We start from the raw sequence: 23,239 nt of genomic DNA, 5'->3' as shown, positions 1-23,239 counted from the left end.
TCTCAAGTTATAATGTTTAGAATATTTGCGGTACGCTACAGAAAGTTTATTTACAATATTTTGATGTAACGCGGATAACTTATTGATATTGTCGACTAATCGTTCGCGGTTACCAATAGACAGTTCTTCCTCTCTTAAATTTTTTAATTTACCATAATAATCTCCCGAAACAGGTACTGATCTACCAAAATTTAAGAAAGATGGAGTGAAGCCGGTAACATCATGTACGGAGTTGCGAATTGCATGCGCTACTTTATAAATATGCAAATCCCAGTCCCTATGATTTTCTTTCACGTAAGAGCGAATGGCCGTCCCAATGACTCGATTAACGCGTTCCACATAATTAACCTGAGGATGGTACGACGCGTTATACCAAGACTGTTGGACTTTATAATTTTGTAAGAAAGATTTGAAATCTTTACTGATAAATTGCGGCCCGTTGTCCATCATACAAATTTGAGGCACCCCATAGATTAGAAAAACTTCATTTTCTAGGAAGTTGATAATAGATTTAGCGGTAGTTGTGCGAAGTGTTTTAACAACTACAAATTTTGTAAGCCAATCACATACAACTATTAATGAGGTATTACCCCTGGGTGATCTAGGAAATGGTCCCATTAAATCTATTGAAAGGCATTGAAAAGGAAAGTCGACTTTTTTCTCTTTGCCCATCAACCCTGGACGTAACTGATTTGAGGATTTACTTGCAGCGCAAATATCACACCTCCTCACATATTGCTTTGTGTCTGCCTTCATCTTGGGCCAATAATATTCCTCACACAGTTTATGGTATGTTTTCGTTACCCCAAAATGGCCCGAAGTCGGTTCATCATGGCATAAACGAAGGATTTCACCCCTAGCACATTTTGGAACAACACGACGCCATTCTATTAAATTTGATAAAATGTTATGTTTGATGGGAACATATTTAAACAATAAGCCGTCTTCCACCTTCCAATCGGGAAAATTTTGAGGATGTTCAGTAACCTTAATGAGCATTTTGCGGTACCATGGATCAAATTCATTTTCGGTAACCTGAATAGCATTGACTTCAAGTGGAGCCCTTGACAAAGCATCAGGTACGACGTTGCATTTTCCTTTCCTGTGCTTGATAGTGAACGAAAATTGGGAAAGTTTAATACTCCAACGAGCAAGACGACCTGCAGGTTCTTTAATATTGTGCAACCAAATTAAGGCATGGTGGTCGGTATACACTGTGAAATGCGTGCCTTCTATATATGCGCGAAACTTTTCAATTGCAAAGATCACTGCCAATAGTTCGCGTTCCGTAACAGTGTAATTCCTTTCAGCTTTATTTAACGTACGAGAGGCATATGCAATAACCGTTTCCTCGTCATTATCTCCCTGAGTCAAAACACACCCCAACCCAAAATCAGACGCGTCGCATTGCAAACTAAACGGTTTCGAGAAGTCTGGGCTACTTAAAATTGGCGTGGATGTTAATAGAGACTTTATTCGTGCAAATGACTCTTCTGCTTCTCGTGTCCATGAAACGACTTGTTTCTTTGTTTTACCTTTAATAAGGTTAGATAGTGGAGCTATAACCGTTGAAAAATTATACACAAATCTTCTATACCAAGAGCACATGCCGATGAATCGCTTAATATCGGTCACAGTCTTTGGCTTTGGATAGAGGGAAATGGCTTCAACTTTTTGCGGGTCAGTATGCAGCCCATCTTTATCTACCACGTACCCCAGATATGAGAGGCGAGACTTGCAAAAATCGCATTTTTCTATGTTGACAGTAAGATTTGCCTCCTTCAGTCGACGATAAACTTCCTTTAATATAGTTATGTGTTCGTCAAAAGTTTGGGATACAACTATGATATCATCGAGATATACAAACAAATTTTCCCCCAATAAATTACCAAAAATGTAATCCATTAAACGCTGTTGCGTCGCTGGAGCGTTTGCAATACCGAACGGCATAACCGTATATTCAAACAGACCTCTTTTAGGAACAGTAAATGCTGTTTTTTCGCAAGATTCGGGATGTAACGGAATTTGATAGAACGCCTGCCGAAGATCGATGGAAGTTAAGTAATGTGCATCGCGTAACTTATCAAGAATAGTAGTCAGATAAGGGAGAGGGTATGCGTCTTTTTTTGTTACAGAATTTAGCTTTCGGCCGTCGAAACACAATCGGTAGCTATTATCCTTTTTTTTAACCAAAACCATAGGCGAGTTCCACGGAGACGAAGACTTCCTAACAATACCCGCCTCTAACATACGATCGAGGGCGTCATTAGCATGTGATTGCATTGCTGGCGATAAGGGATAGTATCTTTGTTTAATGGGATCCGCGGTACCTGTGTCGATCTTATGCATCACCTTATTTGTTCGTCCTAACTGCTCGCCTGAAATTCCCTTAAATAAAGCAACAATATTGGACAACGCAATCCGCTGTTGAGGATTAAGATCGTCTGCTCCTTTGATAGCTGTAGATGAATTTACGCTACACACTGTAAAACTATCTGTAGAAAAATTTGTCGAAATTTTAAAAGCGTAGCAAAAATCTATACCCAGTATGAGGTTTGTTTCGATGCTATTAGAAGCAATTACTCTTAAAACCTTTGTGATGCCGTCCACTGTAATTGGTAAGTCTACAGTACCTAAAACGTTTTGATTTTTCCCGTCTGCAGTTTTTAAAGTTTCCATTCGGCTGTTGGATGTTAGTTTTAAGTGATACACGTCAATCAAATACAATCCAAATTTACCTAAAATAGTATTATTAGCTCCAGAATCAAAAAGGGAATGAACCGTAGTATTAAAAACTTGTACGGTGACATAGGGTCGCTTGTCGCTATCTTTGTGATGAAACATTGAAAATAAAGCAGATGACTGACATTTATAAAAATCTTTCACAGTATTCTTCCATTCACTCCATCGAATACGCTCAGTCTCTAAATCATTTGCGGTGGGGGTGAAGCGACTGATGAACTCTCCCCCGCATCGGCGTTTTTTGGATTGCACCTCGGACATCTGGCAAAATAAACATTCTCGTATCCACATACAAAGCAGAATACGTTACGGTCAGCTGACATGCAGGTACGAAATGAATGGCCTTCTAGTTTACAATTCCAGCAAACAAGATTTCTATTGCGGTAATCAAATCGTTTAGTTTTTGATTTTGGAGTACTTCCCTTAGCTGGAGATGACATGGAAATCGAACTAACGACACCTGATGATACTTTCCGCCCTGCAGAAGAATGCGGTTTGTACATTAGGTCGGGTTCTAGTTGTAGGGGTGCACAGTTATTTGGATTACGATACTTTGCATTCTGAAGTCTAGTGTCTTCAAGGCGTTTACATAAAGTAATTAATTCGTTAAAACATGTTACATTTGTGAGCGCTAATTGAGTAGCATAATACGGCTGCAAATTACGAAGAACTTGTTTAAGTTGTTTTGCTTCGGATGGGTATTCCTGTAACCGACTAAACAAATTTCGCATTGATGCAATAAAAATACTAGGACGTTCATCCGATCCTTGTTTCCGACGTTTAATTTCCTCCCACAATTCATCATCGAAATCAGTTGGCAAAAAGTCAAATCTAAGTTTTTCAACTAGCTGATCCCAATTATTGATCGTATTTCGTATCGATCGGAACCACACTAACCCTTGAGAAGAAAACAAATCCACCGCAGAGTCAAAAAGTTGCGTTGAGGAAATATTACGAGCAACTCTAAGTTCCTCTACCCTCTGTAAAAATGAATTTACACCCATATACGAGGTATCTCCCGTAAATTTAATGTCCCATTTGCAAACAGGGATAGATTTTACCTGATCACGATTATTATTAATTGGTAAGGTTCGCGAATAGTGGAGAGCTTCTAACGCTTGTCGCAAATCTTGCAGATTTGTGGCATCATTATCTGAATGTGGCTGCGTAGCAGGACCAGTGCTAGCATTTGGTATTGGCGGAAGGTGATTACAAGCAAAATTTGCAGAGGTTGGAAATGATACGCGATTTGAAATGACTGCCGTTGAATTTGCGTTAGGTTCCTGATTGTCGACAATATTTGGTTGGTACCTAGAACTAATTGGTGCATCGGCAGCGCTACATTCATCATCAGAAGATTCATCGTTTTCATAAAGTTGCCCTAATTCATCAATTAATTCAATACACCTAGCAAGTGTCTGGGAATGTATCGCTAACAAATCTCCAGTGGGGTTCAATCTATTTAAACGGTTAAGGATATGGGCCAACCTAGTATTTAACCTTTCATATTCACTTGCTTTACGAGTTGACGCAAAATTTTGAATTAAGGCGTCAATTTCCGCAAGTTTGGTAATGCACAATTTAAGTTCCTCATTCACATCATACTCAATAGGAGCGTATGATTGTATTAATGATGCATTTAATTTCTCTAAAGTAAATTTAACTCTTAAAGATTTACGTTTATCAGCTACCGTCATACCATCACAATTGACATTCCGATATTCAAGTTCGTATGCTAACTCATCGGCTTTTAACGCATTTACATTCATTATGATTACTTATGAGTGACTTCAAAATTACAGATAATAATACAAGTATGTTAAGCACAATCTCAATTCTGATATACAGGTGAACATGCCAGAGATAGCCTCGAGCCCCACATGTTGAGTGCCATAAGTGTAACCACGCGGCGATGCAATACTTTTTTTGGTAGCCTCGTGTAACAAATGCAAACGTGGTACAACTAATTGGAAGGATTGGGGTTCGTTGTTGGAATGGAGGCCAGAGGATGGCAATCTCGAGGCAAGGTATTCACAGTGGACAGTAGCAATAATAAAACAATTCTGTGATGTCAGAAATTGAGCAGGGACAATGGAAAGCGCTTTCTACTGGCCACCTCAATGAATTGAGTATAATCTTGCAAATTTTAAACACTGATCGGTACACAATAATGTAGTTAGTGATAACAATTTTGACAATTAACAATATGAGATGATGCGTGTAAGTGATAAGTGAATGGTAGGTGAAAGACGAGGTGAAAGACTTATCTTTCTGACGAGGGCTCCCTTTAGAACTATGTTCGTTACTCCGCAAGGGGTGGATTTCTTATGGTTCGACTCCGTGACTCAAGAACTAAAATTACAGTAATTGCGCATTGATTATTAAATGAGTAAGCATACTCACGTCCATATGTGGACTTCCTGATATTTAATTTTGTGCAGATTATGCACTTATAAATTACTCAAATGAGTTGGTAATAACGGCTTCTATTAATTGTATTAGGTAAATAAAATGACCAACGGGTATCGAACTCGTTGATTTTCCAATTAAACAAATCCCAAAACGGCAAATAATCTTAGAAAATTATAAAACTCAAGAATTTAGCCTTGCATACATTTATACGCTTTAATAGCTCGAGCGTCAATGTCATCGTCCGCATTTATTCGTATTGATAAACGCACATAGATATTTATTGAATATGATAAGCGCCTAAAAGTTATATACAGGGTGGCCATTATCCTGTTACAAATTATCGAATCCATTAAATTAACTTGAATTTTTTTTTGCAAATAAATGGAATGGTCCACGGCTAGCTCTGGTATCATAAATTTTAACGGTGAACGTACTTACTGAAAGTTTTTCCTGTGCTATTTTTCTGAACATTGACTTCAATACTTGGTTTTTCAAATTACTTTCTCGCAAAGTTAAACACACAGCGATTATATAGTTTTAGATATACAAAAATTTAATAGTGAAATGGTTCCATTTATAAGATTACCTATTTAGTCTCATCTACCTGGCCACACACGTGGGCTTTTCCACAAGCCTGTAGGTAATAGTGACCATTCAGTGTACCGTGAGGATACCGGTGGTCTTTCTTATCTGGCTTCTATTCAGTTTTAGAAACTTAGAAGACTCAGATTTGCCATAGGCCAAAACGCCCTCAACTGCCTAAGTTCCGTTGCTTGTTGCCACTGAGCCTGGAATTGACTGGTCTCTAGTCTCTAATCCTGGCCCTGACAACAATTCCTAGGATAGACTCGGGCTCGACGAGGGCTCCACCACGCGAGCCAGTTCGTCCGCCCTTCGTTGCGTCCTATTCCGCAACGCGCTGGGACCCAGATCAAGCTTTTATTGAAAAAGGTTATATAGTTCAGCCTTCAAGGGGTTTCGTGTATCATTAAAGATCTTCAAGGGTAGCTAGAGTGGCGCATAAGCTCAAATAATCTTAAAAACCTTTTGAATCTACAAAGTCCTTCCGAAGTCTTTCAGTTTATGACCTTTATCGGTTCTTAAGGGCTCAGAACTTTTAATGGCAGTATGTTAGAACGTTAAGCACATACACGTACATCGGGCGCATAGCATTCCTGGAAGACAAAAGTGCTGCCCTTATCGCGTTTCCTGGAAAATGCTTACAAGATTATACTTAAAGATCAATAAAAATGCAAGTAAATTACCTATTCACATTTATTTATGTCTTTCTGAATAAGAGCGTTTTCATACCGTCGAAATTAGCTATCCGGTCAATTCAGTCGAATGTACAACGTAGATTTGGGCAATATTGTTCCCGGTCAACAGACCTAAACCCCTTATTAAACCCCTTCATATGGTTGAGTGCATTAACCATCTCCACAACTGACTAGCAGTTCGTTGTTGCGAGTGTGGTGGCGAAGAAATTTCTGTGGCTACATCCACTTTACCTGTCTACCGAATTTTCCAAAAGCGGTCAATTGAGTTTAATAGATAATACACGACGTCACAAATTTCTACGGGTGTTTGATGACAAAAAAATTGTATGTTGACGTTTAAGCTGTTCCTATTTAAATTTCTAATTCCTAGCGGTTTTCAGCACCTTTAATTGCCCATACATAAATAACACAGTCAACTGGAATTAGAATTATTAGAACATTACATATGTGCATTATACATTACCGTGGGGGTTAGAGTCATTAGACCGCATTAATCGATTGTGCATTTGCAAATGTAGCGATATTGGTGAGGAATCATCTGAATAAATCAAAACCCGAACGCAAACGCGTCGATTCTTTTCCGATGTATAAAATAAAAATGGCGAAATGAATTGTTCTTACTCAAATACTCGGCGTTAGTAGGTATATGTGAAAGGTGGCACACGTAAGGGCGTCTCGTGGGCGTCGGACAGCACGCGATCTGACCATAATGCGTCTCGCCGCACCTTGTACACTAAACCTCTGAATTATGGTCAATATACTTTATTACCGTAGCATTTCTTGTAATGCATAGTTACTTCGATTACTGTCGACTCCATTTCATTTGTTGTACACTATAAATTATGCACTACGCGTCGGACTGATCGAAATGGCAAATCGTGATTATTAATTGATTAATTGATGACGTATAAGAAGCAGATTATTACGTTGTCCATCTTTCAACTGTAGAAAATACGCGGTATCACTTTTAATGGTTTAATTTAATAGCTGTGATGCAGAACTCTGGAAATTGTGATCTTTTGTATGTCACAAAATTCAACGTTTTACAACTGATGTATTTCGCTACATTCATTTCGTCCGTTATTTGTTATTCATGCAAACGATGAAAAGAGTAAATGGCTTTAAATAAATGACAACAATTAATGAAATATTATTAAGCGCACTGAAAGAGTTGACTGATGTTAACGTTGAAATGAATTTTTATGTGAGTTGAATCAGTTAAATGGTAATTAGCCCCTCGCGACTTGCGGACTATTCTAATGTTTTCTTTGCAATATATTTTTGTGTGGAATCGGCTCTACAAGCCTCCACTCGGTCTAATTGCTCATAATCAGAAAGTAAAGGTATCTTTGAGACTTTAATGGGAATGATATTTAATTTCGTGACAACTTATTCAGAAACGAACACTTTGTACGGAGGTTTTTACAGGGTTATTACAAACGATGTCCCTGATTTCAATTGAAAACATTACTGGAATAATATTGTTGTTTAAACTACGTTGTGCGAACTTTTTTTCAACTTCTGCACCTATAATAACGGTGGGTCACCCTGCATGTAAATTTCAATTATTTTTTACGTTAACTGTTGGTTGCTATTTGAGATTAAACACAATGTTAAACACCATCATATCCTTTGAATAAGGATAATGTGATCTTGTTTCAGAATTGAGTGATGTTTAATTTAATTCAAGTTTTGATTTGGAATTTTTGTTAATTTAAATTACGCGTTTAAAATATTAGGTTTAATTAGAATTGCGTGAAATGCTTTGTTAAAGTTTATCTCATGTTATCTCCGGTCATTGTGATAAGTTTGTTATCGCTGCGTCAGCTAATTAGTTTGAAGATAAGCAGACGTTTTTCGCGACGTAAGCATAGATGTTTCGATAGGTCGACGACGCAATAATTTGGATAAGATGGAGATGCTACTGATAAGTAGACAACGGAAAGGGAAGAATGTTTTAAATACGCGAACCAGACGTTTTGGTGGTTGACGTTAATCGTTGTTTTTTTTTCTTTTACCGAACGTTCAAACATAGCCGCTTATAGGCAGTTTTACCGTATGTAAATTTATTATTGCAAGACAGTTTTGCCAAATGTAAAGTGTTGTAAAAGAAAGTCGGTGGAGTGCTCGAAGAGGTTTTTATTACGCGTGAGAGGTTAGTCGAATTAAAGAAATGATCGCTTGTTGCGTAGTATTTGTACTTTGCCCCTGACTGCCTATTTTTCTTTTCGCTTGATTGATTTATATTGTCAAATAAATGTTGTTTCATCGTGACTTCAGTTGGTACCACTGGAAAGGAAAAGTTATGTTTCGTTTTTTAAGTAGTGAGTGCTTGTTTGTTAAGTGTTAGTTGTCAGTGTTGTGTAGTGGCTAAGTTTAAAGACCACTCCGTGTGATTTCTTGTAGGGAATTAATTAGACAAGTTGGATTTTTTAACGAGCTGAAGAAACTCGCGGTACAATATGGTAAATATGAAAATGAACTCCCAACGCATAATTCAGTCACGGGAAGCTGCCTTATATTGCTTTAGAGTTTAGGGTGTCCTTTTTTCGTAATATTCGTACGATAGGGAGCCAAAGTTGACACCAGTATCCGGTGCAACTTGTGGCCCAAAACAAGAACTTTTAGCGAAACTCCCACAAGAGTACAAATGTCTTTCGTTCATTCATTCTTTGAAAAACTCAGTTGAAGGGTGAGAAAGCACTAAATATCTAGTGTAAGGTCTCTGACGCTGAATTCTTCACATTCTTCAGTATTATCGGATTCGCCTTCGGGCGTTTCAGTTCCAATTCTGATGATTCTTCACATTTGTCGGCTTGTCATATTTATATAATTTTTTAGCTTCGTCAAAATGATAAGGTTGTTTAAATCGGTGTTTTCTTTAGGTTACGAATAGTACGGCCCTCCGTTTAAAAAAGAAGGTTCCCTCCAAGAAAAATTGGAAACTGGATTGATCTCAGCAGGATACAGTTGAACCCTTTTGACCTGCTTTCATTCAAAATTGGCTCCCGTTGAATGGAAATGTTCAGGATAATGAATTTACATCCACCACATTTAAACTTGCATCAAATTATTTCGAAAAAGCAAATAAATTTATTGTTTATGCACAGGAATATAAAGCAAAATTGCCACACTAACCTTTCCGCGTATTATACGAGTGAGCAAAATTGACACTTTAAATTGACTTAAGCTTCTCTGATTGTTTAGATACGACCGAGTTTTCGTTTATAGTACGACTACTTCGAAATGAAGTCCCCGAACATTTTTCTTTCTTATTTAATCTAATATGGCCGCCATTAGTTGGTTACTTGTAACGACGAAGTTAATATTAATTCTATTAGTAACTGTTGGGCATGCTAAAACGTTGCACCCAAGCAGATTGTCTTTCTCGGAATTTTATTAGCCCGAGCATCTCGTTCGTACTTTTTCTCCGGCGGTTTCCACAATTTTATACACAGGATTAAAAATATGGCCCTATTGCAATTCGGCGTTCTCTTGTCGTCGATGAGGCTGGTCGGAATCTTAAGTTCCAAATGGCATGTTTCTGAGCATTAAGTATAAACTGCACGTGACAATGTTCCTCATACTGGCATTTCTTAACCTGCATTCATAACAAACTGTAATTAATTAATTACGAGAAAACCTTGTAAATACACCTATCGACCCGCTATCGTTTAAGTTGAAAGAGAATTAAATGCCGACTGCACCTCTAAATACTTTGCTTACTTCCAAGAATTGGAAAGCAATTTTCTTGATGCATTTCCAGGAGGTTATGAATAAATAAACGTGCACTTATCGATTACCTGTCTTACTTAAGCAGTACAAATTTTTTTCGATTGACGTATTTAATTAAGAGACTTCGCGCTTAATTTTTAGTTGGCTGTATTGATTTAATCAAGGTATGGTAAAAGTTGAAATTAAAAAAATAATTGCTTAATAAAAAAGAACTGGTGAAGATTTGGATTACTTTGAAACTACTAGGCCGGAAAATTACTTTAATAACAATGAAATGAAAAATTATGATGCATGATTTTACTTTTCACTTTTCTTTTAAACTTCGCATCTGTTTTAATAACGAAGCCATCTAAATTTCTTTTGTAACGGCATAAGGCATTGCTCTTGCCTAAAATTTCTAATCATATTATACTTTATAACCTCTTTTGTGCAAGTAAACATTGTTGGTATTAAAAAATCTTCCATTTTTAAATTATGCAATTGTAATATCCTGGTTACGTTCCCTGTGAAAAATCCACCCGTATTTCATTATTCGGTTTTTTACTTCTTGCATTCCTATGTAAAGTGTACGTATTGTTTTCCGTAGAGGTTCATTAATTTAGATATGAAATAAAAAATCCGCAATTACAAACTATCAATATCGAAAGATAAAACTCTACCCCTAGTCTGTTAGCCTGAGGAATTTTGGATCGAGACTAGTCAAACACGCGGTTATTCTTAAAATATAAATTTGTAGTTAAATTAGTTAATTAGTTTGCCTGTTTACTAATCATTAAGAAAGTTTCCCAGAGTGCAGGATAATAAGCTGACATGTCAAAATATGTTTTGTAATGCAATACTGGTGGTACCTAACTAATTTTTGGTAGGTCACGCACATTCCTTTTTATTGCGCTATTAATTTTCAAACAGAAATTATCATAAATTAAATTATACGTGCACGAGATCTTTCACCCTAAGTTTAAAGACGCGTAAACAATTTGTTACGCCAGTAAAACTAGTGTACATCGTGTTTCGTTTCCCCAACGATTTCACCGATTAGTAGTCTAAATATTAAACTACGACGAAATGTTGAATAAAAATTAGTTTTTTTTGGGAGACCTGTGCTTATGTCCATGCTTGCCAAACTTATTAGCAAACGTAACAATGACAGCACAAATAGATTATGTTGTGTTTTAATACATATTTCAATTCAATCATATGTCAGTTTGGCAACATTGCGGCGAGGAACAAGGATAGCGTTATCGAAGAATGACGGAAAATAGGGTTCAACTGCGCCACCAGCAGCACGGTAATCTCCAACGTCAACAAATCAACAAGAGCCAAGGTGAGTGGCGATTTCTGATCTCAATCTCAAACCGTCAGAATCGGTCAGGATATTTAAATCATCAATATAAACAAAAGCAAGTCGGCTATGCAGGAATCCACTATATGGGATCCACTCAGAAACAGATGGACAGAGCCCAACAAAGGCAATATTATCGTCACCCTCACAAGCATCTACTTGCCCGATGAGCCATACCAGGACCTAGAGGAGGAGACACCAATAAGCAAAACTAGCCGCTCCATATGATAAGTTTAAGAGTAGTGTAGCAGGGGGGTTCCTGGACCACTTCAAGGTCGCTCGCTACCTGGTGGTGACCTTGGAAAGTAGGTCAAGGTGACGTGGCTGTGACCTTGGGAATTGGGTCAAGGTGAGAGTTGAATGACCCGTGCTCGGTGACCTTGGGAATTAGGTACGGCTTCGTTGGAGACGTCGCGTCGACGGCGGCCGTTGACGGTCGCCAAGGAAACCACGTCGATAATAAATAACGAGGTGCAGTGGTCCGCCATTGACACTTGATAGCGACCGTCAACGGCGGTCGTCACTCGTCGACGGCTCCAGCGAAACTCTACATGGCAGGGAATCAAATCAAATATTATGGAAGCCACAAGGCATGGACAACTTAACATGGAATATAATAAAGGCGGATGGATGTACACGCAAATCCACAATGGTGGACATCCTTCTATAACCTGTTCTTACAATTGGAATATTTTCCCAAAATATGGAAGACCCCAAAAATGGTCTGGCTTCCTCCTACCTCCTACCGATCGTGGGTAAAATTCTTGATCAACTCCTGGCAAGAAGAATCCAACATCATGTGAAGAAATGGAATGGGGACATTTGTTCCCTGACTAATATCCGTATAGGATTCCCTAAAACAACGTATTTAAAGCTGCCTGGTGATTATTACAGTCGGCCCGTCAGTAAAAGTAACTGAGAAGACCTGACAAAAGGTGTGGTCACCATGTAAGGAGCAAGATGTATATTACCATGTTACATTTTTGTATACATATGCACGAGCAAAAATCCAATCTACGACGATTAGTAAGTAGGCGAGGAGCGTCACGACAAATCTCCGACTTCCTGTTGCAATGATCAGCGTCAATTATTATTGAAGGAGCAGTCTTTCTAAACAGTCAGTGGCATTTCATTAGAATGCATAATCACCGGTTTCACTTTATCTACCCTCGCGGTTAAAGTAACACAGTGAACCGATAACCAAAGATAGTACATAATAAAGAGTAATCAACCCGTCAAGCCTATATATACTTACAGTGATTATTAATAATAATTATACATTTATTTTTATTAATAATAATGAAATTTGAAATTTAGGTTTTGTTATGTTTGTAATATTTCTAATTACTTCTGGAAAAGTATTAAATATCAAAATATCAGCTCTATTTACATTTGGCAATAATGTTTTATTAAATATACAAGAAAATGCTAGGATAAAAGCTCCTCTCCAACTAGAACTAGGTGTTTCTAAATTGTCGTGATATTATTCAGATTATTAATAAAAATTTAATGTGGGATAAAAGATTCATTAATATACGCAAAATTCATCCCTGAGGATCTCCTGAACATCTAATTGTAATAGTAAGTAAGAATAATTCCGATTTTAGAATTGGTGTTTTTTTTTTCATTAACTCGTACAAATATTCATGCCTCAATACGGCATACGGAAGTATATTATCCATTAGTTAAGGGTTATTGCCGAAAAGAGAACGTAGTCAACAATAACCCTGACGCGGCTCAATATACTTAATACTCCATTAAATGCAAATGCTCTTAAACTGCACATTTAGCAGTAATGCAATTGTCTTATTAAAGCAATTTGCATTTTAAGCAACCCGTGCAGCATCTCCAAATTCTCATGCGCTAATTTTCGGAAGATTGCGGAAGTTCACTTCTAATCATTTATGGTGGATTGAGATTGAAAACACGCGTACAGACAGACATATTGACTCTTTCATTGGAAATGGATCGATCGAATACGGGCAGAACTACATTTTAATGAGATTTGTGTACATACACGAGTCGTCATTGAAGTGGAACGTTCGAAGCCAGGCGTTTCAAATCCATTCAATTCCTATACGCGTTCGAAATTCTGAACAATTACTTCGTGCCGAAATAAAGTTACCGAGCGACATGCAAAACGCAAATTAGAATAGATGTCTCTAAGATCTACTGCATATATTTTGCTAAAGGTCTCAGCCGCATACAAGATTTATTTATTGGTGTTTATTTTTTCAGGTCCGGCATTCTGGGGATTGATAAATCCGGAATGGTCACTTTGCAATAAAGGTAGAAGACAGTCCCCCGTGAATCTAGAACCGAATAAACTCCTCTTTGACCCAAATCTGAGGCCTTTGCACATCGATAAACATCGGGTAAGCGGCTTACAACAACTATTCGTATATACACGCTGTAATACAACAGGTTTAATTTGAGTATCATAGCGCTAAAACACTATTTCATTAGCTCATCCTCTTTTGTTGCTAAATACCAATTTGCTTTACGTTTCTTTCTGGCATGGCAATTTAATTTCTTTCTTGTTTTCATAATTTAATGAGGGAATGAGACAAAGTAGCGTAATTAATATGTAGGTATGGCCAGTTTCTCAAACCTTAAACCAAATACATTAGATATTTAGACCTATCATAAACGGTTTTTCAATTGGGAATGTGACATTTGACCACTCACGATAATGAACGCAATTTATCTGGAAAATCGTATTAAAATTCATGTTAATCACGAAAGTGGGCGCTTGGTTACATTTTACATTTCGTAATTTTTTGTTACTATAATCGTCTGCAATTAAAAATTTTGTAAATCAATTTGAGTGAATCGATTCGGTGAATAACATCAACTAAGATGAATTTCATACCAGTGGTTCAACGGAAAACATTGCATCTCAGGTACTGAGACAACCTGATCGTTTTACTCCGGCAATTAGCTCTGCATGAGCTATACCTTTTGGTCTCAGAACCAGTAGGATAGCAATTGATAACAATTACAGGCCCTCTAACGAACGTATATTAATTCAAAATACAATTAACTTTATGAGTAACGACACCCTACAAGAAAAGTGCAAGGACGGCAAAAATAAATGTATCTTCACATAGTTTCTGAAGAATCTAAATAATTTTTGAAGAATCATTCATCTCGACAAACTTGATACAAAACCTAACAAAGAAGTAGGGTGCAAAAACTAAAACTTCTAAGAAACATAATTTTTCTCTATTTTTTTATTTCATTAGTCGAATCTGGGGGTGTTATTTAAAATAATGGACAATGGAAATGAACAATATTTTCTTACCTTGTCCATTCCTATACAAACTAAGAAAAATTGAGTTCTTTTAACAAAAAATGCTAGGGGTACAGAAATCCCAAACTACTTTCATTTATAATTGTTATCAATTAAACAACCACATATAACAACGAAAATATACAATTGGACTCTCTAACAGAAAAAATTATATCATCTACATGATGGATACCCTTGATTCCATAAAAAAAAATTAAATTATATATAATCATTCCAACAAAGGTGTACATAAAGTAACTGTGACTGTTGATAATAAGAACCAAACACAATAAACTGTTTGAAACCAACGAGCGATAAACCAAACATAAAGTCCAAATTACCTTACGTTTTTTGTTTCATCCACAACTGTCAACTTTTATACAACTGTTCTCGGCACACATACGAGTTTTTTTTAACTTTTTCAATATTTAAACGCGCGTTCTGGTCAGATAATCTGTTGCAGTTCTCACAAAAAAATGGTCTAATAATGCACGGGCGTATGTTTTGTCATTTATAGATAACTCGTAACAAACGATATGAACCTATTAACGGCCCTACGTTCATGCTAGAAAGAGACCTCAGTCAACTACTAAAAGGACAAATTCCCATTGTAGCAATATACTAATCTGTAGGGCTTTTCAGGAAAAGTTTGTGTACATGTGGTATATCTATAGAATTTTTTTAGTTTGCACGCACGTAAACGGCGTACAATGACGTCATCATTAAGTATGTTTACATAGCATCATGAAATCATTGGGAGAGAATACGTGTGTAGGCATTTAGGCAACCATACAGACAGTGCTGCATTGTGAGTGGGATACCCATTACATCAACGACTTCCTACTGATCAATTAAAAAAATATATTTTGGTAGTTATTTGTAACATGTCTATGTCGCGATTTTTTTACTAACGAGGAGGACATTATTATTTGAACGCAGACAAACGTTAAAAAAATCATTTTAATAGTTAACGCCCGCAGTACTTAGTAGCAAAAGTGGAGACGCGATTGCAATTTTTTACCCCTATACTCCCGAGCAGAACCACCGATACTTTCATGTCAAAACGTCGGTCGTTTGGCGGCACTTACGAATCTAGGCCGCAGTCGGTGCGGTTCTTCCTATACACAAATGGAAATTAAATAAAAACTCATCATTTTCTGCATAAGAAAAGACAAGAACGTAAATAAACATACGCACGCAACCAGGCGGTGTCAGGGAAACCATCTTCGGGACAAAAACCCTGGCATAGCACAAACACATGAGCTAAATCAACAAAGACAACAAAAGCAAAAGAAAATCCACAAATCATTGCAACAATCTCAACATCTTTCTGCTATAGCCATGCATGTTGTGCTTTAGTCCAGGACAAGTTTTCCAGTAAGCGACTGTGATAACTAACATGGTCCATAATAACCAGCGATGGTTCTTATAAATTTAGTAGGAATTGAAACGTAGGATGTTGTTTTAAAATACAAACGTAAATTGCTTATAATATCTACACAAATAATAATTTAATATCATTTTGCACAGTTAACATAAACACCTATCTACATTCAACCATTCAACGTATATTTCAGCTTACTGTGTTGGATCATGTCGTAGATGGAGTTCCGAATCGCTACTTGTGTGATACCATCAACATCGCTAACAGGTTTTTTATGTTACCTTGTTTTTTAGGACTTTGTAAGGGATTGTTCGATTTAGAAATTTGTGAAACAAAAGTTACTGGTCGCGGGCTAATATTTAATGCATCCGCAACTCTCTGTGAAATGAAACTTGTTACGTATACAAATTCTTATATTATTGAAGTAATCGGTCACCTCTCTTACTGCTGCGACTGGTAAAAGTGGACCACCACTATCTCTGTCTCGTTCAAAATAAGAGATAAGATTAGAAATAAGTTGCTTAGCTTTAATATATAATTACATTACAAATAAGTTGCTTACTTTTTCTTGGTAAACCCGGTGACATTTATGGGTTATACAAATTTGCCGCAGAATCTCGCAGTGAGACTTACGGAAGTTATGCTTCTGTAATTGTTCGTTGTCAAAGTAACTGATTTTTTATCGGCTAATGTAGAAAAACGTCAAATTTAAAGTATCGCAATGTAAACGTAAACTACCACAATATTAATATGTTGGAATTACAATGCTCCCCAAAAACGGAATTGATGACGGGCGTGCAAACTAACGAAAATCCCATTTTACATAACTTTTAACCATCGGCTTTGAGAAGTTTTTTTTAAGTATTTTATCCCGTAAATTTGAATCTTCACAAGAACATACAAGCACTGTAAATTAAATAATCGCCTTTTTTAACATTTATAAAATATAGATCATTAATGAACAAAATCCAATACGAACGATGTAATGAATCAAAATTAAAATTAGTTCTCGTTAAAAAATTTCCTCAGATGAAAGAAAGGTGCCTTTTGAATCCTGATTATGTTTTTTTTTCTTCTTTTTCGTTAATATGTTACTTTCCACGTCTTTTCATTTTGATTAAGTATTAAAGGAGTTAGAGGTTTTCCGCTTCCTTCTGACATCTAAAGCGGCGAGTAACGTTCCTTTCTTATTAGCATTTTTATTTAGTCATTCCGTTCCGAGTTCGTATATTAACACTGATTTCAATCTACCTAGTTCTATTACTCTTTGTTAGATGAAAGATAAAAGTAATTTTTGTTGCAGGTTAGTGGATCCATAAGTAATACAGGACATAGTGTGATATTCACCGTAGATAACGATACACGACATCACATCAATGTGACAGGTGGTCCACTGTCATATAAATATCAATTTCAAGAAATTCACATCCATTACGGTCTTCATGATCAGTTTGGTTCCGAACATTCAATAAATGGATATGCCTTCCCAGCCGAAGTAAGTTGGTAATATTTTCTTACACAAGTTTTTCGTTTTAAACGTAGCTTTCGACCGAAATTTATTACGTTGGGAATAAATTCGGTTTGCGGACTATTACGTAAAATGCCGAATAAATTGAGTTTAAAGAGGCACACATGTCAATAATGATTAATGAATACTCAAAAGTGGATTCATTTCGATCTTCTTTTACATATTTTATTTATTTAGTACAATGTATTACAAACGATTGTTTAGGTAAGGTAAACAACTCCTACTGTTTGTTTGGATGGTGTTTTGCAAACATTGGAAAAATAAATAAACTAAAACGTTTGTTAAAACGAAGCGTCGACCTCTCATGAAATATAATAGAATTTAAACCGCTGAAGGGCTTAAGGTTCAGATTGACTTAAAACTTGGTTCAAGATTTTCTATTCAAGGTGGAACGGGTTATACGTTCAAATGAAAATTTGGATATTTAAAAAAAATGTCTTATACAATGTAGTGTAGTTCTCGGCTATTAGGAAATGGGGGTCGTGCGGCAGGTAGCATTCCATTCCATGCCCGCTCGTGACACTATCTTAGGTTGGGTTAACAATCTTCCAACAGGAGGCTCAATAATGGGTGGTGTCATACAATGTTCTTATAGTGTTTGCCGATTCTTGTTTAATTTTGGGAAAATCTATAATTTTTACAATTAGTTTTCCTACCATTAGCCTTTCGTTATTGTATCGGCCTTTGATAATGCTGCACGCTGTACCGTAGTTACATTCTGTTACTTAACGGAGCTTTATATCTGTGATATTACCTTTGCAAATCCTGGAAAATCATCCAATGCTCGTACCCACTATTAAATACTTATTGATAACTCCTTATGCACACCTTTATTGATAACTTCCTCACAGATAATGTTATGCTACACGTCTTGCCATGCGCATTCATCAATTGTAACTTATTTCTGAGCCCAAGCTTTGCATCCTCCCATTTTCTCGAACCCGTGCTGTATGTACATTGGCGATATACTGAAATTTAGGTTTTTCCGGGTTCCTTATATATGTCCTTGTATATGTTGAATTGAACAGCGTTGGTTTCAAGTTGTGGTTTTGTCCTGTATTTCTTGCAGTAACGATGTTAAATGTTGCATCTTAAACCGGAAATTCACACTCAAGTTTCCAAAGTGGACCGAAGAGAATCTTGGATATTTTCACATTATGAAGATATAGGCAAACATCGCCGCATCTTCTTAATTCGTTGTTCCATGGCCACATTTCTTTTAAAAGTGGATTCAATCTCCTAAATAAAAGATACTTAACTTCATTATAATGGGAAAACCTTGAAAATTTAATTATCGGCTGGCTCAATAATACATTCCCTCAGTTAAGTACTGTTAAAATAAACAGGAAATTTGCGCCATTGGAGTAATTTAGGGGTTCCTTTTTTTCAAAAGTGTACGTAATTCATTTGATACAATAAAAATCTAAAGAAAGTTCTGCCGTACTCCAATGTTACAGTACCTTTTAACTGGTTCAATCGTAATTCGATGTTGCATTGACCTCCATAGTTTCACTTGGAACCCGGATCACATTGGCCGATATACAGAAATTTTCTATATGAATTTGAAATGTTTTACGTTTCCGCCTATCGACTTCTGATTTGTTCTACGAAATCGCTCAACTTGAAAAATAGCGGTGATTCACAGTCGCAATAAGGTGCCGTACCTAAGGCCATTGTGCTCCTCCTAGAAAAAGTTAATATGATAAAAATCTAATTTTGTAATACGTATCTGACCATCAATAGATCGTGGTAAACGACTCTAAAAGGAAATTGGAGCTTGTCAATGTATAAGACAGAATTCAATGTTTTGTTTGGCAATCTTTTAAGAGGTTTGCCGGACCGCCTATAAATTCTAGAGGGAAAATTGTATCTTATTCTTCTACTTTTCCCTTTCACGTATGCTCGTCTTTCAGCTCAATTCGTCACGCACGTCTTCCTCCAATTGTAGTTGTTCGGAAAAACCAATTGCTTAGAAATTGAGAGCTCTTATTCTGGATGTAAATAGTTTTGTAACTGCAGTAAAAAGAACGGAAAGTTATTCGGAGGAAAATTCGATTAAGTGTATACTCAATGTGGATGAAATGTTCAAATGCGCGATATAGAATCTGTTGTGCTTTCTATATACGGCTATGTGGAGGGTTGTCCTCGCATCGTATCAATTTGTTAACGTTCTAACGTAGAGACTTGCTTCACATTTGGTTTTTACTGCAACGTTTTCACATAGGTATCTCCATTATAAGAAGCACTTCAATGAGAGTTGATACAGACGACTTGTGCAATGGTTTAGTGCAAATGACAGAGGTTGACTCAGATGTTAAATGTTATTTATTTTTTGATGCGCAGACCTGGCCCTTGTCACTTTGAGATTGTGACAAGCTACAAGTCGTAATAATTATTTCCTTACACAGTTTATTTCAAGTTGAACCGTTCACAAGCACCTCGGGGTGCCCAAACGATCCATGGAATAAGCTTAATAGGAAACTTAGTCAAATTACATTTTCACCTCATGGTGGGTAATTTTCAATGTGCAATTGGTGTTTAGGAGCATTAACCTTAATAAATTGTAATTCATTATATTCATCCAAGATAAGCATGTGTATCATGGGGATCTCGGAAACCGTGGAGAATACGAAGATGGTCAAATTAGGAAAAAGTGATTATCATGCTGTAAAGAAAATCAGAATATTCTGTGTACTTCCGAAGATTTTCCAGAAAAACCGAAATTTTCCCATTTCGTTTTCATTTTTTTCCGATGTTATTTGACAGACACAAAAAAATAAATAAAAAACACTTTCTCATCCTTTTTGAGCTCTACAAGAAACCGTTGAGAGATTTTGAGTACCTAAACGTTTCGTTTTTGAGAACCCATCAGCTTTATTTTTGTATATGGCTCATGAAAAAAGCACGTACTGATTCGAATAACATTGTTTATTACGAATACAACGATAAAAAAATAAACTTGATGATGATTTCTCCGAAACGAAACGTGTATTTAAAATATCTCCACGTTGTCTTGCAGAGCTCAAAAAAGTGGCAATGAGAAAGTGTCTTTTATTTTTTTGTATCTTCAAATAACATAAACAAATTAAAACAACTCAGCTCAGTTCAGCTGGAAATTTTGGACTTCCAGCTTGCCTCGAAAAAACACCAGTTATGCTCGACTCGAAAGCTCGGCTCGTTTTCAAGCTCAGATATTCAAATCCAGGTTCCCGGATCACTTCTCCAAGATGGATTTATAATAGTTGAAATTTCGCTTATACGTTTAAAGAGGATTTCAAAATTTTGCATGTTTGTAACAAAAGTCTCAAATTGGACTTTCTTGAAATGAAAGAGATTTACCTCCACTATAGGACGAATCCTCAACACTCCCTTAATGAAATCCTTCACTTAAATAAAAATTTGCTTTTTCTTACCAAGTAGTTTCCGACCCCGATACGCTTGTCAGCCCTTCGTTTTTAGTTTAAGTTTACGTTGCCCTTTTTCTGCCTTCAGCAGATCAGGGTTGTTACTTTTGGGCTTCTATTCAGTCCGTGAGTCCCGACGACTACCTTCAGTAGAGACAGGGTATTTTGGCCCATTAAATTTAAATATTTTCTAAAAACAATAGCCTAATGTAAGCTAAGTTACATTCTTTTCACCTTTCTTCTTTTTTCGTCCCATAACCAATCCGGCCCTTTATTCCTTTTTAATTTTCAAATTTTTCAAGTTTCCCGCTTTTGCCCCTTCCCTTCAGTTACTTAACCTGTCGTATTTAGTTAGCACATTTCACATTGCTTGTCAAGATGGCTGTGTCCATCTCGTCTCCTCTAATTTCTTTAATTTAATCAATTGTTTTATAATATGTGAGGACAAAAAGTTTTTTAAATTGTTAATATTGTTATTGTTTCCCATGTTATAAATTAGTAATTTTTCCCGTAAGTATAACTATATTCTAGACTTGTTTTTAACACATGTTTTACAGCATATTGATAACCAAATGTACCATTTTAAAATGTAATTTTCAACCACCTTTATATGTTCTCTTAAACTTAAGGTAGGTCACCTAAGGTTCGTCATTGTTTCAAATTATAATATTTCAGCTTGATAATGACCTTCGGGTCGAAACTATAGTCGCTGTCACCTATGCCTTTATTCTAATACCTGAAATAATTAAAAGAAGTATGGGGAAGGTTTAGTGTCTTTATCAATCCACTTAATCAAGATTACCATACTTAAAATAGTCTTTCCTAAGTGGTCATGTACCGAATGAAGCTAGGATTCTCACCAAGGAATCGAGTTGAATATCAGCCCAACTAGCATTTTCATATGCATGTTCTAATAGTTGCCGAAACGCTTCCGACACAAAAATTATAAAACATTACTCTCAGAAACGTTTTCAAAATGTTTATAAGACAGCTATAAATGTAAAATTGGCACCACTTTATAAAGCATTTCAGTTCTGGTTAGTAATTTTGTAAAAGCTTTTGAAACATAACAAAATTATTTCATAAACATTTCGGCAAATCGTATACAAACTTTAAACAAACATGATAGAACGGTTTTGTTATAGCTTTTTATACGACGCTATAAATTATACTTTATAAACGTATATAAACATTTCTATAAAACAACTATATTACATTTTTATAGTAGTTTCACAGAAACAATATAATATAAAATAAAATAATATAAATAAAATAAAAATGCATATTGGAATTACAATAATAAAATGAAAGTGCTTTTTAATAATGTTCTGAATGCTGCAAACAAGCAATGTTGATTTGGACAAAGGGACTCTCATTTAGAAACTTATTTGTGCTACAGAGAATAAAATTTTTGATGCCAGGGAAATTTTATTGAGAAATATATACCATATATCTAACAAAATTTAAGGGCGCCCTGTATTTTCCAGTGTTTTGGTAAAATTTTTCAAATAACCATCTTCCTCAATATGATAATTTTCTACAGAAAAAGTTGAACCTATTGGTTGCAGTGATAACTATTGATAATTTTTACATTTTTTACCTACTGAACATGTCACTATAAGTGTCATATTTAGTATTTTCAATTCAACTGACTACCTAATTGCACCCATTTTAAAATGGCGTTTTCTATAAAATAATTTACTTTTAGGTGCGACCATTATAAAACAATTTAAATTACTAGGCAACTCTTATTTGTGAACAGGCGGTGAAAAAAGTAACTGTTTCTTGTTTATATAGGGTTTTCGCTATAAATAGCGTTGCACGTCATCAACAGAAGAAAATGGCATGCCAATTTAAATCAAGATTTGACGGATTTATATTCATTATTATTTAGTTACTTTTTGGGAGAATAAGTTGGCAGATTCGGAATTTTTTTTTACAATGTTGCCAAACGTTATTTGTAATATTTGTTGACATTTGACACTTTCGTTCGGTTTTTGCGTGTGAAAGTTTTCGGTTATTCTTGTGGTTGTTATTATTCATCTTCACTCTTAGTGCAAAAAAATGTGTTCTGTTCAGAACAAAATTGCTGTTTGTGTACATTCTACCGTTATTTGCATTTG

At 36.0% G+C, this 23,239-nt stretch overlaps 1 protein-coding gene across 1 annotated transcript in view; it reads left to right on the top strand.

Moving 5' to 3' along the window:
• The window catches only part of LOC116167903 (carbonic anhydrase-related protein 10), a 348,976-nt gene that overhangs the window by 293,726 nt on the left and 32,011 nt on the right, over window positions 1–23,239 (top strand). The window contains exons 4-5 of the mRNA XM_031483500.1: window positions 13,747–13,883; window positions 17,488–17,679. Of these exons, the coding sequence (XP_031339360.1) occupies window positions 13,747–13,883; window positions 17,488–17,679 (329 nt within the window). The remainder of the gene's footprint in view (window positions 1–13,746; window positions 13,884–17,487; window positions 17,680–23,239) is intronic.

Source organism: Photinus pyralis, unplaced genomic scaffold, assembly GCF_008802855.1.
Source record: "Photinus pyralis isolate 1611_PpyrPB1 unplaced genomic scaffold, Ppyr1.3 Ppyr1.4_LG4, whole genome shotgun sequence".
NCBI lineage: Eukaryota > Metazoa > Arthropoda > Insecta > Coleoptera > Lampyridae > Photinus > Photinus pyralis.
This window is presented reverse-complemented; position numbering and strand designations above follow the sequence as displayed.